General features: G+C 39.9%; 1 protein-coding gene across 1 annotated transcript in view; it reads right to left on the minus strand.

Annotated features, from left to right (window-relative positions):
• Nucleotides 1-12,159: 12,159 nt before the first annotated feature.
• LOC140001380 (uncharacterized) overlaps nt 12,160-25,001 on the minus strand; it is a 78,541-nt gene continuing 65,699 nt past the window's right edge. The window contains exon 5 of the mRNA XM_072032834.1: nt 12,160-14,380. Within this exon, the coding sequence (XP_071888935.1) occupies nt 14,335-14,380 (46 nt within the window). The 3' untranslated portion in view covers nt 12,160-14,334. The remainder of the gene's footprint in view (nt 14,381-25,001) is intronic.

The raw sequence follows: 25,001 nt of genomic DNA on the forward strand, positions 1-25,001 counted from the left end.
TTTTTTTTTTTTTTTTTTTTTAACCACTTATCACAGAAAAAATGCTGTATTGGGCCAGGTACACCTGAACTGGTGTTTCCCAGGGGAAAGCACAGTGAAGGAACCTGGAGCCACTCATGAAGCCTTCTTTTGGGAGTTCTCAGCTCCCTTCACAAGGTCTGCTCTGACAGCTTGTATGATGCTCTGCTTCATTACTGTAGTGGTTTGAGGACAATGTATCTCTGTCAAACTTTTTATTTTTTGAGTGTTTTGAGTGCCATCTGAAAGGACTGAGGCTGCTATGCTGATTTTCATACTACTAGGATCTAGTTTCCAAGAGAGAAATCTATGAAATAAATGGTGAGAGAAGGAAGGATAGTAACTTACTGAAGATGAAAAAACTTCTGTTTACATGACTAAGACTTAGTCATGTACCTGGGACAGGGTTCTATATTGGCCTTGAAACTGATGTGAAGAGCACATCCTTAGTTTTGGCAGGAGTGGAAGTTCAGTGCATTTTTCAGGGATGAAACTTAGAAGAACAGAGAAGGTCAGTTTAACCTTGTGGTTGTGGTTATGAATGAGCAAGGAAGTTTAAATTACACTGGAGGACAGCTCCTTTAGTCACAGGAGCCTGTAGTGCACTCTAGGTCCTTTATAAATAAATATAAGCACTTTGTGTTTTTACAGCAATAAGCAAACTGTTAAGGCACAATGACTAGGTTGTTCTTATTTAGCTTTGCTGATGATGAAGTTCCCTATTGGTTGCTCATGATTACAGCTAAAGAGCAGGCTATAAACAGAACAACAGTGCATTTTTCACAAGTGTAACGCAGTAGTTTTTCGCTAGAACTCTTTTCTGCTTCCTCATTATTTAAAATGATAAGCATCGAGCTAAAGAGAAAGAGCTAATTACATTTGTGTTTAATCAGTTCAACAGTTCACTCTAAATCTGACGGATTGTTCCACACATCTGGCTGAATACAGCAAAAGAATTGGTTTCCTTCATAAGCACCTCATGCATCATGAACAGGACTGCTTAGACATTGATCTCCACAATTTTTCTGGAGAACTCTTCAGTGTCAGACACGTGCACACTGGTGGCTGAGCTCCTTTGCTGCACAGTTCCCGTTTCACCTGGCGATCAGCTGCCCTTTGGATTATTCCTCCCCTTTTCAAAACCAGTGTCTTGTACCACAGTCAACACCGCAGTTCCATCTGACAAAATGCCTGTTCAAATAAATTTTCACATGTGGGTCAGGGCTCCTCCCTACCACTCGTGTGCCCTAGCGTTTTGCTGGCCGATGCTAGCTGGGTGTGCATGCTTGCTTGGTGCCACTGGGTGCATCTAAACCTCCACGGGTTCTTCAACCAAATTTGCCCAAGTTGTCCCAGCAGCAGCAGCTTTTGTCTGACTCACTGAAGCCCTGTTAACTGAATAATACAACATTTCCAGCCATTTTATCTGGCATCTGCCTTCATTAACTAGTATTAAAATTTTCATTAGTAACATAATCAGAAGTAAATAAAAGCCTGAAGTCAGTAATTGTGGTGTAACGACCACATGGACACCAGGGCTCTTTTAGGATCAGTAACTGCTACTTCTTTATTGATGACATAACTTCAGCTCTCATATTGAGGACATGAGATAACATAACATAACATAAATATAACATAACATAAATCTCTTATCGAGGACAGGCTCCCTTCTTATAAAAATCGCCCCACAGCAGTACTTTCATTGGTCAAACAACTTTGCCCGGCAACAGCAAACACCCAGCAACTTCCATGCCTTAACGGCTGGAGAACAAGCAACCCGAGACAGCAAGGCGTCTCCTGAATCACCCTTCTTTGTTTCCTCTAAACTCTTTACATTCCTGATGGTCTCATCCTTAACTGTCCTATGTTATCACCAACCGTGGGGTTTGTCGACCCCCATGGCCACACTCCCACAAGTAATGCTCCTACCGATGCACGTCACCAGCTATAAGCCAGATCTGAATTAGACCTCTCATTTTTATTAGCCAGGTGATTAAATACAAAACGATTTTCTGGGAGTGACAGCAGATGCCCAACACACATTTACCAAAACCTAGGTAAAAAATGCACTTCAAATGGCTCCTCACACTAGGTGGCATTCACAAAAACATGTAACTGTACAGTGTTCAAACGATGAGGCAACTCTTTAATAAACCACGTGCAAAAAGGCCTTTTGTGAAGAGAAGCTGTACTTAGGCGTATTCCTCTTATTACCTAAACCTAGAGTCAACTGAAAGAGAAACCCTTCCTTGCCAACTGTGCCAGCCTGCAGCACTGCACGAACAGGAAGGGTATTTTAATTCTGAACTGGGAACAGGATTACTTACTCAAAGGGTAATTTTCCAAACTGCAAACCTAGGTTCTTGTTCCCTTTGCAGTGCATTCCTAGCTGCACCCTTTGCACTGCACAGTTTCAAAGGATTGTACCTTCACTGTACACAAACACACAGCACCTCGCTTTCTGAAATTGGTCTCCCCACCCTGGTTTAAGCAGCCACGATTTATCCCCCATGTATCTATTTCAATAACTTTCCAGCTTGGACCAGGCTTCACTTCAGCCTTCAGAGCAGCTGGGGAGAAAAGGGCCAACATTTCCAAACTGCAGGTGGATGTGCTTGCTGTGGAGGTTACAGTTTGCATTCATACTGCTTCACTCTAGATACCTGCGGTGATTTGCATGCACTTTGGGTTTCATTCCTGCGTGTGATGAAGCCATCAGAACTTCTGCTACCAAACTGACAACAAGCACTGTATATTTAATTGCTAAATATCCCTCCTGTTGTGGAGAATGAAAGCATTCTGCTGATGAAGAAGATCCTTTTACTGAAGGAAATAAATGTAAAGTATTGCAATACCATATAAAATAATCAATAGAGACATAATATAGTCCAGGCTTTGAAAGGCAAATGTTAAGAGTGCTTTTGCAATCTGATCTGCAGTCACTGGAGCCGAAAGGCTACTGAGGTGTCTCATGTGAGGGCAGGGAGCCTGAATCCTTGTTAAACCTCTCAGATTGGAAGGGCAGGCAGCCAGTTCTTCTTGCTGCCAGAGCTGTAGGTGTTTTCTCTCCGTAGGGAGGATATATTCTCCCACATCAGGAGAAATCTGATCGTGTCCTTAAAGAGTAATAGAAAAAAATTCCACCCTATGTTTCACAACATACTCTAGTGAAGGCTAACATCATGTGAATTTTGGTATCGATAAGACAATCAGCACTGAGGCTGGACCGTCCTGGTATCATGAAAACCATCTGCTGAGGGCTTCGCAGATGCTGTTCCAAAACCCTCGTCAGCTTCCCACTGCCCTGCCTTGTGACAGCAGTCCTTTGGGAAAACTTCTGCTGCACTTAAGTGAAACTTGACTTGCACATTACTTGTTCAGACAAGCTATGAGTACATATGACTCATCATTTCCCTACTTTGTTTTGCCTGTTAAGCAGCCATCAGCATTTACATCACAATTGATCATAAAAGAGCAAAAACGATGTAGCAGTTCCAGCCTCACCCCTTGTGAGTTACTACAGGAAATTTGCAGTCCTCCCCCAAACCCTCCACCTTAATGTCCCCACTTTGAATATTCAATGGAGAAAATATTCTCAGAGCTCTATATTTCTTGCCTGTGACTTTTTCTCTGCTTGACGATATCCTTTCGCTTCCCACTACTTATTCTCACAGCTTTGGGGGGAACAACGAACATGATGATCTGTTGTGATATACAGACTAGCAGGGGAAAAAATAAAGAAAAAAGAAAAGAAAAAAAAAAAGAAACTTAAACAGCATGATCAGAAACCTCAGTGCGCAGGCACAAATGTTCTTTTTTGCTCCTTCAGGTTGGCCCAACCTGTACGTCACTCTGTAGCCAGGTAGCACCGTGATGGCACAGCAAAATGGTGCATCCAAATAGCTTTAGCAGTTTACCTAGGTCATCTTCGTAATCCTGGGTACATTTCACTTTGTTTTTGTCCTGTCTGCTAGACCCATCCTGCATTGTGAACTGCAAGCCACAGCACAACAAGACTGCAACAAGGCTGAAATATGTGGAGGGCTTACTCTAGTAGTGACTTGGTACTGGAGCTGGCCCTGCGGAATACCCTGCTTACCCTAGTGAGTACAGATGGCTATGCTCCCTTCTTTTGGGGGGTAAACTTTTTTGGGGAAAGTTTCATTGGCAAGCACAATTTGAAATGATAGGAGGTAGGGTATGGGAGTGAGATTTGTGACCACAACCACAAGGAACCCAGCATGCACTTCACACTGTGTAGTACAAATGGTCTGACTGCAGCCCTTCAACACTGCAGCAAGCTTTGCAAAAATCGTGGCTCATTTCTTTGTCTCCCTATGTTTTCCAATTCATTTTTAAATATGTTGTGATAGTTCATAGGTTTTGTTTTGTTTTGCTTTGTCTCATATCTCTCTTTCAGGGGAAAAAGGCATGTTCATGCTTTACAATCCCAAGGGCTCAAAGCACATTTTTATTTTGAAGTTTCACTTTAGAGAAGACCTTTTGTTAGGAAGACTACAGGTGCTGGGATTTTAAGGCACAGAATATACAGGACTTGAGTGCTATATATCCTGGGCACATGTGCCTCAGCTTCTTCCTGTCCCACGGTACTTGCACATTACCAATAGCTGGATTGAGAAATACATGCACAACTGCACCCATGCAATTGGAACATTGCACTTGATTTTTCTGAACGCACCCAATTTGTCAAGGAACCCAGGAGAAGCAGACAGAAAGTGGAAGCATCTTGTGATAAGCAGCAGCTGGGGGAGGAAGGAGAAATTCCAATCACGAATTAGAAAGCCCAGCGGCAGCTTCACTTTCTGATGACAGCAAGTTCCTCTTAAGGAACTTCTTTCTCCTTGTGTGGGGAAAACACAAGAGAAAGATTAGAAGGGACAGAAAGCATCAAACCTGGAAGAAGAGGAATAGATGACATGGAAAGTGATGATGCCTGCAAAGTGTGTGGCTTTATTAATGATGTTAACTGCGGCCAGGTCTGAAGCAGGATAATAAAATACCACCCCTGGGTATGGTATGGATCATTTTGTAGTCCGCGCCAATGTTAGAGCTATGACTTAGTAAAGCTTGCTTTATGGCTACCTCTTTTTGGAGGCACCTCTCTCAGCAGGCGTGTAGGTCTGTCCATGCCCACCACCTCCTGCCTTCCACCCTGGCCACGATCAAGCACTTCTCACTCCAAGCATGGTATCCCCTCACAGTACTGACTGTCATCTCATGCTTGTGCTACAGCAAAACTTAAGGTTCACTGAACCTTAAGAGAGGTGCAAATGAACTTTGAAGAGCCTAATCTTGACTTTGGTGAGTAGCAGAATAGTGGTGACATTGTGGTGCTGCTGATGTGCTAATGTAATTTTTTTCCTAATTACACAAAACCAGTTAATTACATAAGCAAATGAGGCAATTAACTCATTTTCCATCACAAATTATCATTGGAACAACTGAGTATCTTTTGGATAAAAACCACATTAAAATAAATAAATAAATAAATAAATAAATAAATAAATTTTTGCGTGGGGAACATTTTAAAATTCCATCCCTGGTTTTGCTTCCTTTTTCTTTTTCTGAACAGCAGAAATTCAGCGTTTTCTTTTGCTTTAAATAATCCTTCTCGCTGTTGGGACAACTCCCTTATAAGGCCAGTTTTTGCTCAGTGGGAATGTTGACTGCATTTATAAACACCCACTTCCTAGGTTTTATAATAGTAACAGCAACATAACCTGAACTATAGTTTCAGCAACACGCAGCAAACGCATTCAGACTAAGGCTAGCCGACCAGCTTTTTTGGAAAGTTTTGAGAGGTGTTGGCAATGCCACTATGGTTCTATTTTCTCTGCTCACAAATTCACATCCTTGAAAACCTCCTTTCTTACTCCATGTTTCTTTGAAGGTAGAAGTAGGCACTTCTTCCAGTTCCAAGATTGAAGATTTCACCATATACATTATCCTGCTCAGAATATCCCCTGTAACTCCAGGGAAGGTTGCAAAATAAATAAACAAACATCAAAAAAACCCTAACTGCCATCCCTAGTGTTACTTATTGTAATCAGGTTAATTAGCTTGGTACGTTGGAAAAAGATCTGATGTAATAGAATAAGAAGAATTTGTACTTAAGAACTACACACTATGGTTAAAAAAAAAAAAAAAGTCAAAATCTCCAAAAGGATCAGACATATGAAGTGCAACCTCCAGAAGTAACCCTGACTTCTAGATGTATCCTGCACTCACGCCACCAGCACTGAGCCAGGGAACGACACTGGTGTCTGATCCTTCATGGCCTCACTGGTAACTGCAGATACCTCCACCTTTCCAGCCATGCAGGTTTGAAATTGCTACCTTCTATTTAAGCTATTGCCCATGTGTTTGTGCCACCTCAATATTTTGCATCGTGCCCACCCTTCGCCTGGAGCAGGATGTGTAATTTCAGTGCAGCACCAGCCAAACAGATCCTAAGGGCCTGATGCCGAACTTGTTCAGGTGGTCATAAATTAGGAACAACTCCACGGCTGGTGGTGACACAGAAATGCACAAGCCTGGACTTGGGTTCCTCATACCTATTGCATTGTTTCTAAGTAGATGGCCAGGGGGCTAAAAGCAAAATGGTCCTCTCCCACCCTCCTGAGGGGGAAAAAAAAAAAGAAGTCAAACAAAACAAAACCCCAACACAAGGATACACATCAAAAATGTGTAGAGATGGTGTTGATGGGGAAATTCTTGCTGAAAACAAAACATTTGTGTGCCAAATGAGTTGTCATGGATTTACTATAACATTCCCACAAAGAGAAACAGAATTTTCTTTATTGTGAAATCTTAGTTGTGAGTCTTGCTGCTCCTGGGAAAAGTCATATGTCAGAATAGAACAGTGTTTCCAAATATGACTAGTCTGAGCAGATAAACAATGAATGTCAACACAGCATTCAAGGAAGTCTGTATCTGTGGTTAAATCCCTTTCTGAGGGACCTTATATTCTTGTTCTAGTAGTACTACATATCATGAATACCTGCATAGGCACTTGTTTTTGTACAACAGACCCCATTAAACCAAGGTCACAGTCATCTGCAGTCAAGGCATCAGCTGCATATGAGAACATCCTGCAAAACTATCTGCTATGTTCAAAACTTTCTTTATATCATTTTTTTTTTTCAACACCATAGTGCACAAGGAACTTGCAAAATAATTATTCTTGTTCATTTAGTTCTTTTAATTGACTCCAAACCTGATGAATTTTCAGGTTCAAGCTCTTGTACCTCCCAGATGTTGAGGGATGGGCATACTCCCACTTTACTACTCCCTGCCTAGTCCAATCAAAGTTCAGAGGACCATGAGGAGGCAGAAGAAAGGTCACAGTCCTGAGCACTTTATTTTTACAAATACTAGGACCAAGCTCACCTGGCCACCCTACGGAGGTGAAAACAAAATGTGCTATGAGGAGGAGGCGAGTTACTGAGAGCAAAATGCCATTGTAACTATCCTGCTCCTACGGCTTCTAGAGCCAACAACTCTAACACAACATTCCTGGCAGTCCTGGGGAGCAGGTTTTCTGCCTCAAGCCAACCTCTATTTCAGTCACGTGTGCTTTGACCACCAAACCACAGTTATGTTTTTACTCTTTGGATATATGAACTTATATTTCTTTGAGGCAGAGCAACACCACTTTAATAAAGGAAAGCATCCTGCTGCTACTAAGCAGTATAAAAGAGGGGTCAGGGCAATCTGCAGGTAATGCAAAAAGGAAACTGAATTTGGGTCTCCCACTTCCTTGAGTTGTACTCAAATTTATATAGGCAGTAGCATTAAGGTACTGTTCTATTCAGTATCCAAAGCTTTCCAAAACTCAGATCCTTTCCCCGTCCTCCTCCCAACTTCTTTTTATTATAAACAACAAACTCACTTTCACTTCTCTACATATTTTGTCAAAGTGCCTTCCTTCCCTCAGGGCTGAGAAGCCACTGAAGAGACCCAGCATTTTGTATACTTCCATTCAAACCTGATTTTCACATGGGGACAAGGAAAAGGCTAGCCCTTCATTTCACTATGCCTCAATTCCCCAGCCACAAAAGAGGGATGTTACAAAGCAGATGAAGATACCACACACTTAGAACACATATTCTAGACAGCAACTTTCTTTTGTGGTCCCACAACACAGCAGAAGCTTGGATCCAAGAGAGCACATTAAATCACGCTGTCCTTGTTAGGAGAGAACTGAAGGGAGTTTGGCCACTGGGAGGGTTTTGTTTTTTGTAACACTATTAAACACAAAGAAACCCAGAAGCTTGGCAGCCGATCCCACCATGTAAATCCATGTCTTTCTACATTACTAGGAAGTTCACTCAAGGTTAAAATCCTCTATGAAAATTTGGCTTATGAAATAACTTTTAATCACTACCCAAAGTCCTTTTTTCATCCTTATCCATTGTAGGTGATGAAAAAAATGAGCTGCTATCAGCCTTCGATAAAGGTATAAAAATTTCAGGGGAGACTGCTTACACAACCAGTGGGTTACACAGAGCATGACTGACATCCTTTATTGTTCAGGGAACTCCAGCAACTTCCATGTTGCTGTCACGTAGAGCAACCACCCTAGGATTTTAGTTTTATTTTTGCTTATTGCATCAAGTAAGCTACAGACTGTTAACTAAGTGTAATTGAACATCCATGCTAGTTTGGTTTAACAACTTAACATGCATTAGTATAAAAACTCTAAAGACAGCCCAAAATGTATTATACAGAACTGGCATAAGCTATGTTGATAGCTAAGAACAGCTAACTATCTATCAGTAGAAAAAGTTAACACCCCTCAGGAAGTTGTCAGACCCAGGACTAACTGGCAGAAAAAATTGAGAACCTTCTGCAAAGTGCACAGATAGGCTATTCAACAACCCGCACAACTTTCTTTCACACCTCTCTCTCAGTGTACATATATATAGCAAGGTAAATAGAGAGACATTAGAAAGAGTTGTCACAACTCCTAATCCTACAGTTAATGAATCAGCTCTGCAGTAACCATGACAAATACCACCACTGTGCTTTGCAGTAGCTGCCTAGGCTTACCAAAGTAGACAAAAGGCAGTGGTGGGGTCTGTTTACTTTTACATTCATTCATTTTTTTGCTTATTGAAATGTTGCAGCTACACAGCTGAGGTATTCTTGGCTGTGCTGCTGTGGTTTTAATGTCTTTATGTGGACATTTTGGAAAGAATGCAATTATACAGTTATCTCAGTACTCTATGCAAGCCTACAAGATAGACTTCTTTATGGTTTTATCACCCAAGTGATCTCTCCATGGAACAGAGAAGACATGCTCAAGGAAAGTAACAGCAACTCCTGGTCTCAGCAGAGATGACATCCTGTTCAGCTTCTGGTAGTGTTCCAAAAATAGGCACAGCTCATCTGTCTATACTGTATGAACAACTAGGGAACAAGCACAGGTGTACCAAGGAAGAAAAATACCCAAACTGCCTCACGTAGCAAATACATCAAGCTGAACAGTACACTGAATTTCTGGAGACGTGCAAGGGAAGGAATAGAACCCTTTTACCATAGAAGGGATCTAAAGAAATTGAAAGTTTCTCATAACTACTCTTCATCAACCTGTTCCCTTGTATATCCCCACTCCCTATAACCCTCAGCATCTATGCCCGGTGTCAGGCATTGGTTGGCCAGCCCCGGGGCATAGGAAAACTATACTACCTAGTCATTCAGCCCACCTCTCTACATGTTAAACAAATCAAAGCTTTAAGAGGTATCACCTTCATGAAAAAAAAAAAGTTTTAGGTAAGTCCTTGCAATTTACTTCTCTTTCCAGAATTAGTGTTTAAGTGTTTCAGAAGATGCTGCTTTATTGTAGCTAAAAAGAATCAGATTCACCATATTAGTGATTCTGCAAATGCCTTCAGATGGGAGAATTAACACCTACTGCAGGCAACATGATTGACTTGAATTACAGCACCACTACCTTTCAGGAGCTTGACAGACACTAATTTTGGAAAGGTGTTTTGCATGGAAGAGTGGCATTCAAAGTAAATGGAAGATTTAGTGTGTGCGGGTGTTACTTAGCAACCTACAGAACAAAACTTTAGGAGTAGCTAGAAAAAATACCAACTTGAAAGGATAAAGTTGTTTAATAAGTATGAGCAGCAGCAACCATGCTGCAAAGCCTTTTGAAATGAAACTCACTACTATATATGTGGTCAGCAACTATCACACGACATGCAACTGTGTGCCACTTTCTTAAAATTGCTATTTTCTCATCTTCCTTAAGCTACCACTAGAATATGTATATTGTTTAGACAATATGCCTGATGAGGAGTCCCAGCGATATCTAAGCCATTGGAAAAGTACTTCCTCAGTCTGAAGGAAAGAAAAGGTGGCTGAGTTTCTAAGAGATTGCTTTAAAACTCTGTGCCTTCCTATTTTCATAAGTATGTCTGTAAATGCTTCATAAATGTAAAATCCCCACTTTAATGACTTGAATGTAGGACTAGAAGGTATTTTGCCTAAGTTTGCAGATGACACTAAATTGAGAGGAGTTGTTGACTCCATCAAAGGTTGAGGGGACTTGTAGAGATCTTGACAAATTAGAGCTGGACAATCACCAACCACATAAAGTTTAACAAGAGCAAGTGCCAGATTCTGCATGTGGGAAGGGGCAACCCTGGCTATCACTATGGACTGTGGGAACAGTGGAAAGCAGCCCCAGACAAAGGGAGCTGGGGGTTGGGTTCTGGTCATCTGCACTATTCCATAGTGAGTTTCTTCTAAATAATAAAACTATACTTTGATTTTGTTACAGCAGTACTAAAAGCTTAATCAGTCTTTTTTTTTTTTTTTGAAGAACCTTACAGAATATATTTGTCACTACCATGTATTGGTATGGCACCATATGCTGTTAAGTGCATAAGTCAGACTAGATGTGTCCTTTGAATCTTGATTTGCAGAGAAAGAACATGCATAGCTAAGAAAATAATTCTTCAAGAGTTGAGATATTCTTCACAGAACAGAGAAATAGTAAGCAGTGAGGCTTTCCTAGTAGTTATTCAGAGCTATAAAGTAGAAGTATTGTTCTTCCTAGAATCAAGATTTAAACAGATATAAAGTTAAGAGTCAAGAGAGGAAGAAATATCAGAGTGGGAAGGTATTACATGAACTCAGGCAGAAGAAAATACAAGGTGAAAGTACTTCAAACTTCTCTGGCCTATTTTTCCAGCAAACAGATCCAACTGGCACTTAGTTCTTATCTGCTTAGTGAATTGTACAGGAAAAAAAAATCAACCCCAAATTCTAAACCCTGCCTTTTGGATACAGCTGAGTATTCCAGTAATGAACACTATTTACTGCCCTGACCTGGCTTCAGAGATGCTTTAGTGAGATGGACAGCTCTAGACTCATCTCATATTCCCCCCTCAGAAATAAAGGGCACACTAGTCAGTCTACATCTGTGGTGACTGCAGGCCTTGCACTTGTGAACATCACAGTACAAGAGCATCATGTAAGTATGGCCAACATTACTGTTGGAAGTGAAAGCTCAAAGAACATAGAAACTCAAAACAAATGCTTGAGAAGTGGTATGTCACAGGACCTGGTTTCTTCCACTGAAGTTAAAAGAACTTCAAGCTGCTGTGAGTTTAATCGGGAGTAGTAATAGTAATGGTACCCTCAGCTGGAGAGAGGGAAGGATAGGTATTTGTGCCAGTTCCACCAGAATCCATATAGAAGGAAGAACAAAGATCTATAATAAACAGCATGGTAAAATGAGTAACCATTTTTACATGATTCCATTAGCTATACTAGACACTGAAAATAACAAAAAAAACTCAGAATAAGGTAGCAGTTTTTCTTTGTTTTAGAAGGTGTCTGTATATAAAAGCAAGTAGCATGACAGAAAAAAAATAAGAGGAACCAGAAGTACCTGCCCACAAAGGGGATTTCAACATTTTAAGTTTAACTGAAACGCAGTGGGGAAGTGAAACTGAATAGGAGAGGGGGCTTGATGTTGAACATTAGTGATCTGTGTTTGAATTGCTATACAGTGCTTTCTGTATGGTCAGTTGAGGCAGAATTACCTTATTCTGACATGAATCCTGAAAAGCTGAGTTGAACAACAATAAGCACAAACAAAGCAACAATAAAAACTGCTGATTTTTTAATCCTATTGAAGCTAAACAAACCACAGAAACATTGCAGAGCTCTGTATTACCAATTTTATGAATATTGTGCATATACTTGTCAAGATTTAGAGATTCAGAAGGAGGCTATATGGAGTGAAAAATCAATAACAGCACTGAGAAAGTACAATTATAAAGTAATAAAAAAAAAAAAAACACCACAGATCTAAGTTCTCACCAATTTTACAATGTCAGAGACCTAGATGCTAACAGGCTGGCACTGAAGAAAACATGTGAAGTAGAGGACAAACTTGTTCAATCTTAACAAGCAGTTTTCAAAGGTATATAGACAATGTAGATGTTTCAATGAGGAATGATTATTTGCCCAAAATAATGTCTGTTGACAAGTATCTGTGCATTTTTATTTAAAACAGAAATGCAAAAAGGTGAATGTTTATTTATTGAACAAAGTTAGGCTGATAAAATATTCAGGGACCATCTACAATAGATTTAGTAACTAGCAGCTTTATGTTCACTAGGTCCTATAAGGCTCAGTAGAAACCTAGTTTAAGACAGCAAATAGAAAGACACAATTCTTTCCACCATCATTTTTATTTGTTTTTAACAAAAAACAGTTTTAAATATAAGCACTTAGGAATCCTTCTGCCTCTTGAAGTATTACTATTCAAATAAAAAAATAATTCTCTGCTGATCTTTAATAACCTATCAATAATTCAGATAGATGGGCTTAATTTTAACCAAATCATACATTTCTTCACTGCTTGACTGACCATCATAACACTTCCAATGTCCATGGTCAAAGTGACACCAAGCATGCCACTGAAGGGTTAGCAGTAAAGCCATACACTGTACAAGCTTCCATACTTGCTACTGTGACTGCAGTCCAGGTATGACAGGACTGCTATTCCAGGCCAAATCTTCCCAAATTGAAGCTGCCTGTTTTGTCACTGCATTCAGTACATAAGTGAAGCATCCTAGTTTTGGTGCAGCTCAGTAATCAAGGGATCCAGCTGGTATCAGTCAAGCCATTAGCTCATACTCCCCAATTATTTCTAGGCACTGTGTATATAAGCCATGCTACCTGTACTGCTCATTTGAAAAAAAAAAAAAAAAAAAGAGACCTATGAAGAGCTCCCCACTGCTTTCTTCACCAACAAGGATTCCCTAACTGTAGAGCGCACACACACACACACATATATATACACACATACATGAAATGCTCTCTGAAGTGGGGGAAAAAAAAGTGAAGTACCACCACTAAGGCAAACTGGTAGTTATGCATGCAGCATGCATTAGTTTTCATTTGATAGCCACCCAGACTCAGGTGTCTGCAATGCTTCAGTCCCCTGGAATCTTTTTCCTAACTAGTTTCAGGCCCACTCTGGTTACTAGCTCTAGCTGAAACCAGCTGGATCCCTTGAGTTGGAACAAGAAGTCAGGCAGCCACTGGACTTCAATTGCATTGTTTTCCTCATACAAGATTATGAGAGACAGCTTGACCAAAAACCAGCAAAACGTAGATAACCCTCCACTTTGTATTTCCAGGCAGCTGGAAACCCAGCAGACAATGTAGCTGTTGCTTAACAAACACAGAAATCTACATTGTATGCCAGGTTCATGCCCCAAACCTGGACAGTCTTCCCATACAAGTGATAAACAGAAGCTGTGCACACCACAGTTCACAGTACATCTCTTCCCTTAATACATATATATTGTCACACAATCAGCCAAGATGCCTTTTTTTAACATTTGTCCTTTGGTTAGGGTAGGTTAAAGATTCTTCATTCAGAAAAATGAAGTCCAGATTGTGTGTGTTTGTTGTTTTTTTAAGCTCAAATTTGCAAATAATCAACCAGTTCAACTACTACAAGCCCCAAGAATAGGCTATGGAAAACATTGCTGCTTCCCAATACACAATATCCAGGTATTTAATCTGATTCCCACTGTGAGGTAGATCCATGAGATATCCAATCCTTTACTTGGTTGGGGCCACACCTCAGATGTTAACTTGTTAGCACTGTGAACTTGCTCTGCACCTAGGAGAGATGATAAAAATCCAACAAAAAGTCTAGAGAGAAGATACGAGATGTCATCAGAGACCCAGTAGCCAGATGTAGCTGCTGATTGTAAAGACAGAATCTACACTGACTACTGAGCGATTGATGAGCAGCTACAAGTTCTGGGCTGACCGATCCACAGCATTAGTCCAACATGACCTGCAGAAACAATTAGAAAAAAAATCAGTATAAGAAACATTTCTGTAGATAAGCCTTCTTATATAGAATTTTCTACAGTTAATGTTCTACAAGAGATCTGTGTATAGTAAACAGAAAAGTGCCTTGCCAGGACAGAATTACTTCAGGTATGCAGTCATTAGCTTTTATAATTAACAAGCATTCACAGGGTGTTCCTGCAACATTAATCTGAAATAACCTGTTTTCATCCTCATGTATTAGCAAAGAGCCAAAAGCAGATAACAAGAAACGCACACAAATTTGAAGTAGACTAATAGTAGAACCAAAGTCACCTCAAGTCCCTCCTTAATCCTCAATATAGTACAAGTTGTGAATTTAAAAAGCAAAACAAAAAAAACAACACAGGCTGTTCTCACCCTGTCAGGAACAGCATTAGGTATATCGAAGGGTAAAGGCACAGAGGTAATCCTGAAATGGTGAAATATATCCCACATTGCAGTAAGGAAAGTACAATTCCTACATAATATAGCAGAGAAGGGGAGATACTTAGAGTTAACTCTATTAGAGATCAGGGTTTTGAGTCTGTGCATAAAAAACTCCTGAATATACAGATTTTAAATCTTTTGTCTCTGGTGTCAACTGAAAGAATTCTAACTCTTTTCAGAGCTGAACCTGTTATACTATAGTGTAGCAGATCTGAAAGTAGTCTGAATAGATATATGTCTAACTTGACCTTCCAGTGGTGACTAAAATATACTTGAAGAACTCCAGAAATTAAGTACTAAGATTTTACATGGCAAGGTCAGTATCAATAAAGACAACCAAAAAATGGTCAAATTAGAAAAGCTTGTTAAATATTTAATTAAAACATTTGGGAACTAGTGAGACTTTCAATTTTAATGACAATATTTTTAACAGTCGTTGGCCCGCTAAGTGTTTTGCTGCCTTTTTTTAAAATGCAGAATCATAACTGACTGCAAGAGTTTATCTACACATTTTTAATCATTTAATCGTTTACAACAGTTTTACCATTAATGTTTGACCAGACTATAGCAACAATATCAGTGGTTATGGACTGGTCTATTGAAAAGCAATTAACTGGAACAGCTTGCTATCAAGTACTTCTTTCTGGAAAGGAGTGGTTGCTGTTACATTCCCACTGTAAAAGCAGCACAGGAGATGCATGCACATCATGCTGAATTTCTCCACAATACATTTTCACAGACAGCATTTATTAAGCATGAATCAACATTATCTGATCCCCATACCAGTACCTCTGCTAACCTTCAGACTTTGTACAACTAACAGCAGTTTGCCAGCAGTGGGTACGTAACGCTACCTGAAGCACAAGAGCAGCAGCACCAAAGCTCAAGAAACAAATAATGAGATTTCTGCTGGACAACTTTGATCTGCACAATTCATTTACTGCAACCTCTCCACTTCTTCCTTTCATAGCCTATGCCTTCATGATACTTCCCTGCCTTCAATCCACCTCAAGACAAGCCACCCTCTCACAGCCACCTAAAAAAGCCCACAATCTTCTATTGGATCTTCACCATGACACAGCCTTGGGCTAACCATTCCCACTGCCAGAGCAACACTTCCAGCTTTCCCCTCAGTTACAGCCCAACAGATTGCAAGAAGCAAGACTCATCTCTATCATATATCATATGGGGAAAGAGCATTTGAATCAACTAGGAAAAGAGTTTTCATTATATTGTTAGCTATTCGGTCATTCTCAAGTTTTAGCCAGGCCCCTTAAAGGTAAGCCACCAGTAAGTGAAATGAGGGAAGGAGCAGCACCTTGAGCCTGTACAACTCTCCTTCTAGGGCAGACTTTGCTGCAGGGCAGCCACAGGGTGGCATTTCCTAACCACCCCCAGACTGCTAAAGAAGCAGGGTATGCAAGTGTATGCAGTATAGGAAAAGGTCACCGAGTGCCCCAAGAGACAATGGGTAGCATCAATTCACATTAAGGGCTCTTGCAGGGATGAGAGGTTTGTGGCCACCTCATAGATGCAGGAGCTCTTTCCTGTAGCACTGTGGACCCACTCCACATGTACAAGCCTGGGCCATGAATCCTCACAGCCAACTGAGCAGTGCCTGGGTTTTATATTTGTGCAAACAGGACTCTCATCGCCATGTGGAAAGGAAGAAACACCAAGTTATTTAGAAGAATCCACCACCTGTCATCTATAATATGAACAGGTGATGCTTGACACTAGTGAACTGTACTAATACAAAGGTTTATTGCCAAAAATATAAGAGCCAACCTGGCCCCACGAGGTCAAAATTTGAAAAATACTACTGGATGTATGCTATGCATCAGATCCAAAGGCAGCTGACAAGAACATTTGTGAATCGCTGCCTAACATACTCCTACCTGTACTTGCTAAATCAATATATGTTTAATATGACAATGTTCTTTAAGTAGATCGATCAGCCAAGGCAAGAAAGATACTGAAACATACAGCACTGTACTTTTTCCAATTTGAATGAAGCCAGCAACTGCTTTTTTAAAAATCAAAATCATAGCTGTTGAATTGACAGGAAACAGAACAAACAGGTCCTTATCAATCAACATTGCAGCAGAAGTGATTCACATCATGGACTAATACATTAGAAGAATAGAGATGGCACTGGCAGGTGTTGAATTCTGTAATGAGAAAGGGAGATAGCTACTCAGTATAAAGAGCACAGAAGGTAGGGAGGGAAATACCAGTACCCTGGTTTTGAACAATAGTTCTTCCCATGACATTATTGCATTTGGAAAAAAAATAACGTTCTGGACAATGCTGCCACAGGTATCAAGTGGACAAACAAAAAGAAATAGGTGCCTTTTACTAGTTTGCTTAAGATCCATATTGTAATACTCAGACGTGTAGCAGGGGATGCTTTACAGAAAGCAGTTGTTACCTAGATATTAGGTCCAAGAACTTCCCAGACAGAAAGCAAGTCATTATCTCTGCAAGTTTAGAGCTGACAGTTTCACCGAGTCTTAATAAAGTCATCACCAGGGACAGCCAAAAACTTGCATGTCAGTGCACTGGCACTGCAGTTTAAGAAATATTTCTCCATACTTAATGCACAATACAATGGAATTTCAGCATTCAACAAGCATGCCAAGAACTTTTAATTACCTAATATGAACTTAGGCAAATAGCCATTATGTCTTAAGTTCTGAATTCAGTGAAACAACTCAGTGCATTGTTTCAACTGAGTAAGCATACTCCTTACAAAGGAAATGTGTAATTGTGGAGTTCAGCTATGCATTGCAATATGCACTACTTAATGAAAAAGTTAACCAAGGCAGTAACTCTGTAGAAAAGTAATGTACAACTTTTTTTTTTTTAAACCCAAGGTAATGATACAGAAGGTGAAACCAACATTAAATACAGGTGTCTAATTAAAACACATTCTTACGCACATAAATTCCTCTGCAGTTACATAATTACACCAGAGCCAGGATATCTCTGCAGCAAAGCATGTTTCCAGTGATCCCAGCTTCTGCATACCTCAGACCCTGTGACTGCATTGGTCAAACCCATTCAGACCAGCTGATGGTCACTTGACTCTCCGCACTATTTATACATTGCTCCATTAAGTGAAGCTCCGATTGGGCTGCAAAGATTTACGAAAATCCTGCCCAAGACATTTTTTAAATTGCTCCACCAGAGAATACTAGTATGAGCAAGCCTAGGGAGGTATACACTTGGCACAGTCTTCTAAAACAACTTCCTACAGGCAAAACCACTTGCATTCTCAGAGGCCAAGTAACTAGCTTGTTTTTAAAGCTGCATTTATCAGCAATTAAAACACAGTTACCTTTAACCAGAACCTATTTCTGAGTTGACTTCATGAACAGTCTTTGAAGGATTTGAAGCAAGTAGATAACTGGCTTCACAGTAAAATCCATAAGGGGTGCTGTAAAGACTTATTCTCTTATAGTATGCAAAAAAAAAACCAAAACCACAAACAGATCAACTCAAAATAATCAGTTACATAGGCATAAATAAAATTTGTTTCATATGGAATTAAACATCCCCTGAAGTTAATGGATTATCTGAGCCTATACCTTTGAAGAGAGGTATAAAGTTACCATGGAAGCGTATAACCATGAATTAAGGTTCTTAAACTATATGCATCCATACGCTAAGAAGTAATAATACTCCCTTCTGTAACATCTGCATCAGGACCATGGTATTCTGCAAGCAAGTAGTACTCAATTATCATCTATTGTTTTTAAGGACTCACACCCCTGTAAGTTGCAACTGTCCACTGGATGGCAATAATACGAAAAACTGAATTAACTTGTTCACCAAACTGTAGTAAGTTAGTTTATATAAGCAGCAGCAAACATTGCCAATGAAGTCTCTGTTTAGGAGCACAGTGTCAGACAGCTTGCCAGAGCATTTCAGCTCGGCTCTTTGGGAGTACAGAAGGCAGCTTTTCTGCACACCGGCAGTAGACGCAGCATTACAGAAACACCACCAGCTAGATCTGCTTGTGTGGACTCAAAACCAGCATTTTGAAGCATAAGGCAGGAGATTGCCAAAGCAGGAAAGAGGCGGGGTGGGAACGTAAAAAAAAACAAACCCTCCCCATCCCCCCCGCCAACCCGTGTACCCCTTGAGCTCCTCTCCCTAAGCCAGACCTACGCAAGGTGTGAGTCACAGACTGTCTGCAGCCCCCGTGTCTGCTCCATACGTTCGCCAGACACACTGTGCATGCATATGACGGGTGCACATCGGGGTATATTGCCTGCACGAAAAGAGGCCCACCCAGCCATTAAGAGGCAAATAGCTGATGCTCATAGCACATCGATGTTGTTGTAGTAGAGATGCTAAGCAAGATTCAACAGTGTCAGAGAATTACTTCATCAGATCATTAGCTAGCTTAAATATTTTTACTGCGTGCATGCACCTTGCAACAGCACACCCCCAGTATGCCAGATATTAACAATTTGACTAGCAATTCAACTGAAACATGAGCAGAAACTAGATGGGTTAAGCACAACACTATATTTTTAGTGCAGATATGATTCAGCTCAGATTAAAAAAAGACCAAACACCACTCAACTCTGATGGCAGCTAAGTTTATTCAGACAAGCCTTTCCCAATACCCCTAACAGGACATAGTCTTTGATGCTTGGGCTCTAAAAGCTCAACTACTCCCCAATATGCAATTCAATTTAAACTACTATATGGTTCAAACTTGCAAAGTATCTAGTCTTTGTGGAAAACACGGGCCTTCATCTTTCATAATGCCGTCATTCACTCATGGTATCTCTGCACAGAGAATACTAGGGGAAGAAAATATCACTGAATTGGAACCTAGTGTATAAGTGAAAGCATATCAGGGATGAGACAAGTTTGATCCACGCATCTGAAGGCAAGCTGAACAGCAACAATTTTTAAGATTAAATTCCCAACTCTGACAGTACGATCCTTCTGTGTAGTCCTCAAGGACCTACTTTAAGGATAATTACTCTTCCAAGCGCAGTTACTGCTTACTTCAGAGGAGAACAACAGCATTCATGTGTTACTTGAACTTTGCAATAAAGGCACTTGATTATTCAATTATGGAGATGACGCTACAAAGCCACCTGCTTCTGTATCACACCCTCACACGCAATAGGAGGGTGGTGAATATTAATTATTTGCTGTCCTGTTCCCCACCCTCTCCTCCTAATTACCTTACTGTCAAGTGAACTCAACTGGAAGAGGTAACTCCTCCAGCACATTTTCAGCTGCAATATGATGTTCACTACATTTATGCTGTAAACCAACTTTAACTATTTCCCATGACCTTACTATTCTTATAGGAAAACCAACTCTGTCCCCCAGGCAGACCTATCTAAGCTCAGGAAAAAAGATATAATAACTACTTAAATATGAACTACAGACCAATTGTGAACCTTCAAGACAGGGAACCTGAACTACAGACATAGTTTAGACAGTGTCTTGCCTTATGAGTTAAGCTGGACTTGATCCCCAAGGCAGGCAGTATGGCAACAGCCACTTTCCTTCTCCCCAGCAAGTGCTAAGACAATCCTCACTTGAATGAGAAGGAAAACATGTCCACACAAAATTTCACACCTCTTATCTTACACAACAAGCTTTTTTTTTTTCCTGGAAACACAAGGCAAGTTACACAATGCATTGGGAAGGGCTGAGTGTTATGTTACTCACATGTACATTATGAAAATGTAGACTCTACAACTTCAATGAAAGATACATTTTAAGCAGACAATTTAAGACAGACATGAATGATGAGTATACAGGAATATTCAAGTACTTACAATGCTGGAAATGGGAGCACAACTCCCATTACAGCAGACGCAACAAGTTAAGATCTCCTGAAACTTTGAAATTAAACCACAATTGCAGCTCTGAATAACTATTCTCCAAGTTATGTACAAGATCAAGCTTCTCAACAACATTAAAAAGGATCGCTGTTCTGAAGTGTTAATAAAAATCTTTACAAAATAAATCTGAAAGCCAGTGACACATTTTATCTCGCCTGAAGATTATCACATGACAACAGCATGCTACTATGCCACAGAGACCTAAATGTGTATGTCTCTCCCACTGCTCACATGACTTTGCTTCCTTCAGACCATAAATGGCAAGCAGAAGTATGCTTAGACAACAAGCAACAGGTACAATGTTACTGTTACTAAGAAACTTCCTAAAATAGATTCTTACTCTACAGAGCCCAGTGCTAATATATTTACCACTGTTAATTAAATCTGGATGAAGTAATACACACCAGCAAGTCACATGCAGGTTACAAACACAAACCTGCACAGCACTAGGTGTGCAATATTCCGTATTTAACTTAAGTGAAAGCAGGAACTGTGGTGTAAGAAGGAATACAGCAGTGTCAAAGCTGATAAATGCTTCTAAAGCTACTACACTTCTTACTCCAAGTTGGTATTCCCAGGCACATTGTGGTAGAAGTCACACTTCCAGCTTTACAAATTAACAAGCTGAGGATTTTTAAGACACAGACTGAGACTCCATAGGAAAACAAAGATTATGTCTTACTGAAACAACCATTTAAATGAAGATCCCTCTGTACCTTCCCGTATACATAAATACACAAACACACACTTGCACTGGAGTGATGAGATCAGGTAAACATGGACAAACAAGTGCACTGACAGGGGAGAGAGATGGATGTCAGAGCCATCCTAATGATATAGTTAAGCAGAAGGATCTATTTAGATCTGGGACAGTACTACATGGGCCATCAGTGAGTTACTTAATGAGGTTATAAACATCTGAGTGACACGTGGAAGTCAAAGCCAGGATGACCTCTCATGCTTGGCATCACACCCATAATGAAGAGATCAGCAAATAAGGGGCTGCTTCCCCTTATTGCAGTGTAAAAGCAGTCTGTACATACTGATTGCAATCAGGAAGTTTTTACAAAGGGTCACAATAATTAAGGTAAAAAAGCAGGAAAGTCCAGAACAGGTCTCAAGGATGCGAGAGATGCTGACATCGCTACCGCTACTGTTGATAAATTAAAGGTTACTTGTGACATACAAAGATGACTTTGGCATAGTTTAACAGCCAATACTAGAAGTAGATGAACAGGATACCGAAGAAAAACCATAAAGCCACAAACTTAATAGGTCAAAAAGTATATATGACCATATTGTAATACGGAACAGATTATGTGTTTAGCTTTTACTTTACTCCTTTCTCAGAAAGGGAAATATGGAACCCGGAAGAAGCATGAACTTGTGGAAATATCTTGTGCAAGTGATATAACTACCATGAAACAGGAGAGGAGAAACCAGCTGGAGAATCGTCTCCCACAGCAGATATAATCTCCTGACCATTTTATCTACTCAGAATCTTGCCAAGATTATTTTCTAGTTTTTCCCATAGTGTGAACTGGTTTTAGGCCATCTCCAACAACAACAAAAAAGGACAAAATAACTAAGGACCATTATATAAAATATAGCTGTAAAGAACTACAAAGTAGCTATAGAGTACTCCGTTGACTGGGATAGAAAAACTCCAGAACCCTCAGGAATATTCAAATTAAATAATACATACAACCCTCCAAGTAAGACAAACAAATAGGAAGCAATATAACTTTGGCTAAGATGATCTTAGAATAAAGATTTAATTCAGGGCTGGCAGAGATGGCACAGTACTGAGGAATGAATGTGGACTAGCATACCCTGGGGTATTTGAAAAGATTCAAAGTAAAATCTTTAGCAGTATGAAATATCAGCAATCCACACAAGATTAAATATTTAAATTACTATTAGATTTTGGTTATGACAGAACAGAGAACAATGCCAAAGTGCTCTCAGTTTTGAGCTGCATGTTTAATATATTAAGCAATATCGACTACTGAAACTTTGAGAGAAACGCTTCAGTGCTGTAGCATGCAATGGCAGGTAAGTTAATTCATTCTGCCATACAAGAAGCTGTTTTGAGTTATAAACGTTGCATTAAAACAGCAGTTCTTACTGGAGCTTCTCATGAGGACTCCCAAACTGGTCTGAATAAGCAGCGTTGCAAGGGTGGGTGAGATGCCCACGGTATACACAAAGACCTTCAGTCTCCAACTGAAAACCATCAAGAGCTCTGCTGAGAAGCTGGCATTCCCAATTCCTAACACATACTTAGGAAAAACGCAAAAACTCAAAACAGACTATCACTAAAGGCTATGTTATAGGAACATGGGCTATACCTGACCTACTTCATCTAATTTGATTTACTGCAATGCGCACTTATTAGGCACTATTAAACTCAACTGTTTAACACTTGGATTTAAAATCAGGCCTGTTCCAACTCAAGTTTGTATCCCAAAATTTCCTCATTTTCTGTCTTTGGTAATAGAAAAAAAAAGTGATGGCAGAGTGTACTCTGAATGTAGTCTTTTTTTTTTTTTTAAAGAAAAAGAAACATCCAAGCAGGGCCATGAGGATGACCAATAAAATATCCCACTGGGAAGACAAACATATTGCATGCCTGAATGCTATAAGCACTTCAAAAGCACAAAAAACTCAGAAGCAACTTGAGAGCAAATATGAATTACTAAGCATGGGATGCAGACTGACCACTTCATGTGTGCATTCCATCAATATTATGAATGAAGACTGTAATTCAGAACAGACGTGGTTTAATGAGCGAGGCCTCCTCTCTACTACTGCAAGACATGCTGGCAGAGGTATACCTATAGACATGTGTTTAGATGTTGCTGGTAACCTTTGTGTTAAGCCCAGAAGACAAGTGATGGAGAGTTCCAGATTCACTCACAGTGAATTAGCTAAAGCAAGGTTACCTGAATAAAAGAACGAAAGCCATTTACTGCAAAGTGAACTGTTAAAACACTCACAGGAATGAATCTTACACATTCTTCTAATTAAATTTAATTTTGGAAGAAAAAATTACAGATCAAGATGACAGTAAGACAACTTAAATTTGGCCATATTAAAATTCAGATCTCACACTGTATACTTTCATTCTTAATATCAGAGGAAGAGAAGAAAGACTGAAGATGTCTTTGTAGTATACTAACAAAGAAATTCAAACTATGAAAGAACATTTCAAAAACCACCAGATGAATTTGTCCCGATAATCCATCCAGTAAAGTTTAGATACGCCTGATATTTTGTAATGCACAGCAATAACACCATGAAATATTGTCAGACTGCCAGCATCATTAATCCTCACTTTTCCAAAGGTGTGTGTGTGGGGGGAATATGCATGTGAATGCTTCTGACAGGCAGCAAGAAGATGGGTACTCTTGACTTTCTGCTCTACGTCTGCTTATAGCATCATCAACTCAGGTTGTCTTATTTCTCTTCATTTCTCTGTCCATAAAATATTCACAACAACTACTGTGGACATGTGAAATAAGGCATGAAACAATTTCTTTACTGCAGTCTGTCAAAAAACACTTTAACACATTCAGCCTTACACTTGGAGTCATTTACTACCTTTTGAGTTATGGATAGCACTGCTTTGCCACTCTTTGTAGTTCATGCCTATACAGCACAATTACCACCCTATACTTGATGCACAGGGTTCCAGGTAAGAGACCTGGAACTTATGTTTTCTAACACATTGAAAACATTTTCCTATCATCTGCATAGAAGCATTTGCTTCTGAAGGAAGCGTACATTGCCACTTACAGACTTGAGGAGTCAAGTATTTGCTTTACCATATCACTAGAGTAGCCTTCGAAAGGCTGTCAGGAAGTTTCTTCATTTTGTTGGCAGAATGCCTCATGCAGCATCACTGGGTAACCGATGGGGAAATCCAATGAGCTACATGAATACAAACATCAGCACAAGATAACAATTCGATGGTAGAGTTGCACATACCAATGACTAGAGGAAATGTATTAAAACAGTCATTTTTGAGATAACTCCAGAGCTCAAATCCTGGTATATTCATAGCCTGCATGATGCGTACATAATCGCAAGTACTATATCTACAAAAAAACCCACTGCATTAGTCAGACAACTGGAAAGATGTTTAAAAAGATGACATTCTAAAAAGGCAAAGATTTAGAGTACAAGGCATTTTCAGTGAAAATAATCCATCTGACATCCCAAAAGAAAAAAAAAAAGATCCCTTTTAATAATTGATGCCTCCAGAAGAACTTA

This window comes from Anas platyrhynchos, chromosome 1 (genome assembly GCF_047663525.1).
Source record: "Anas platyrhynchos isolate ZD024472 breed Pekin duck chromosome 1, IASCAAS_PekinDuck_T2T, whole genome shotgun sequence".
Taxonomy (NCBI): domain Eukaryota; kingdom Metazoa; phylum Chordata; class Aves; order Anseriformes; family Anatidae; genus Anas; species Anas platyrhynchos.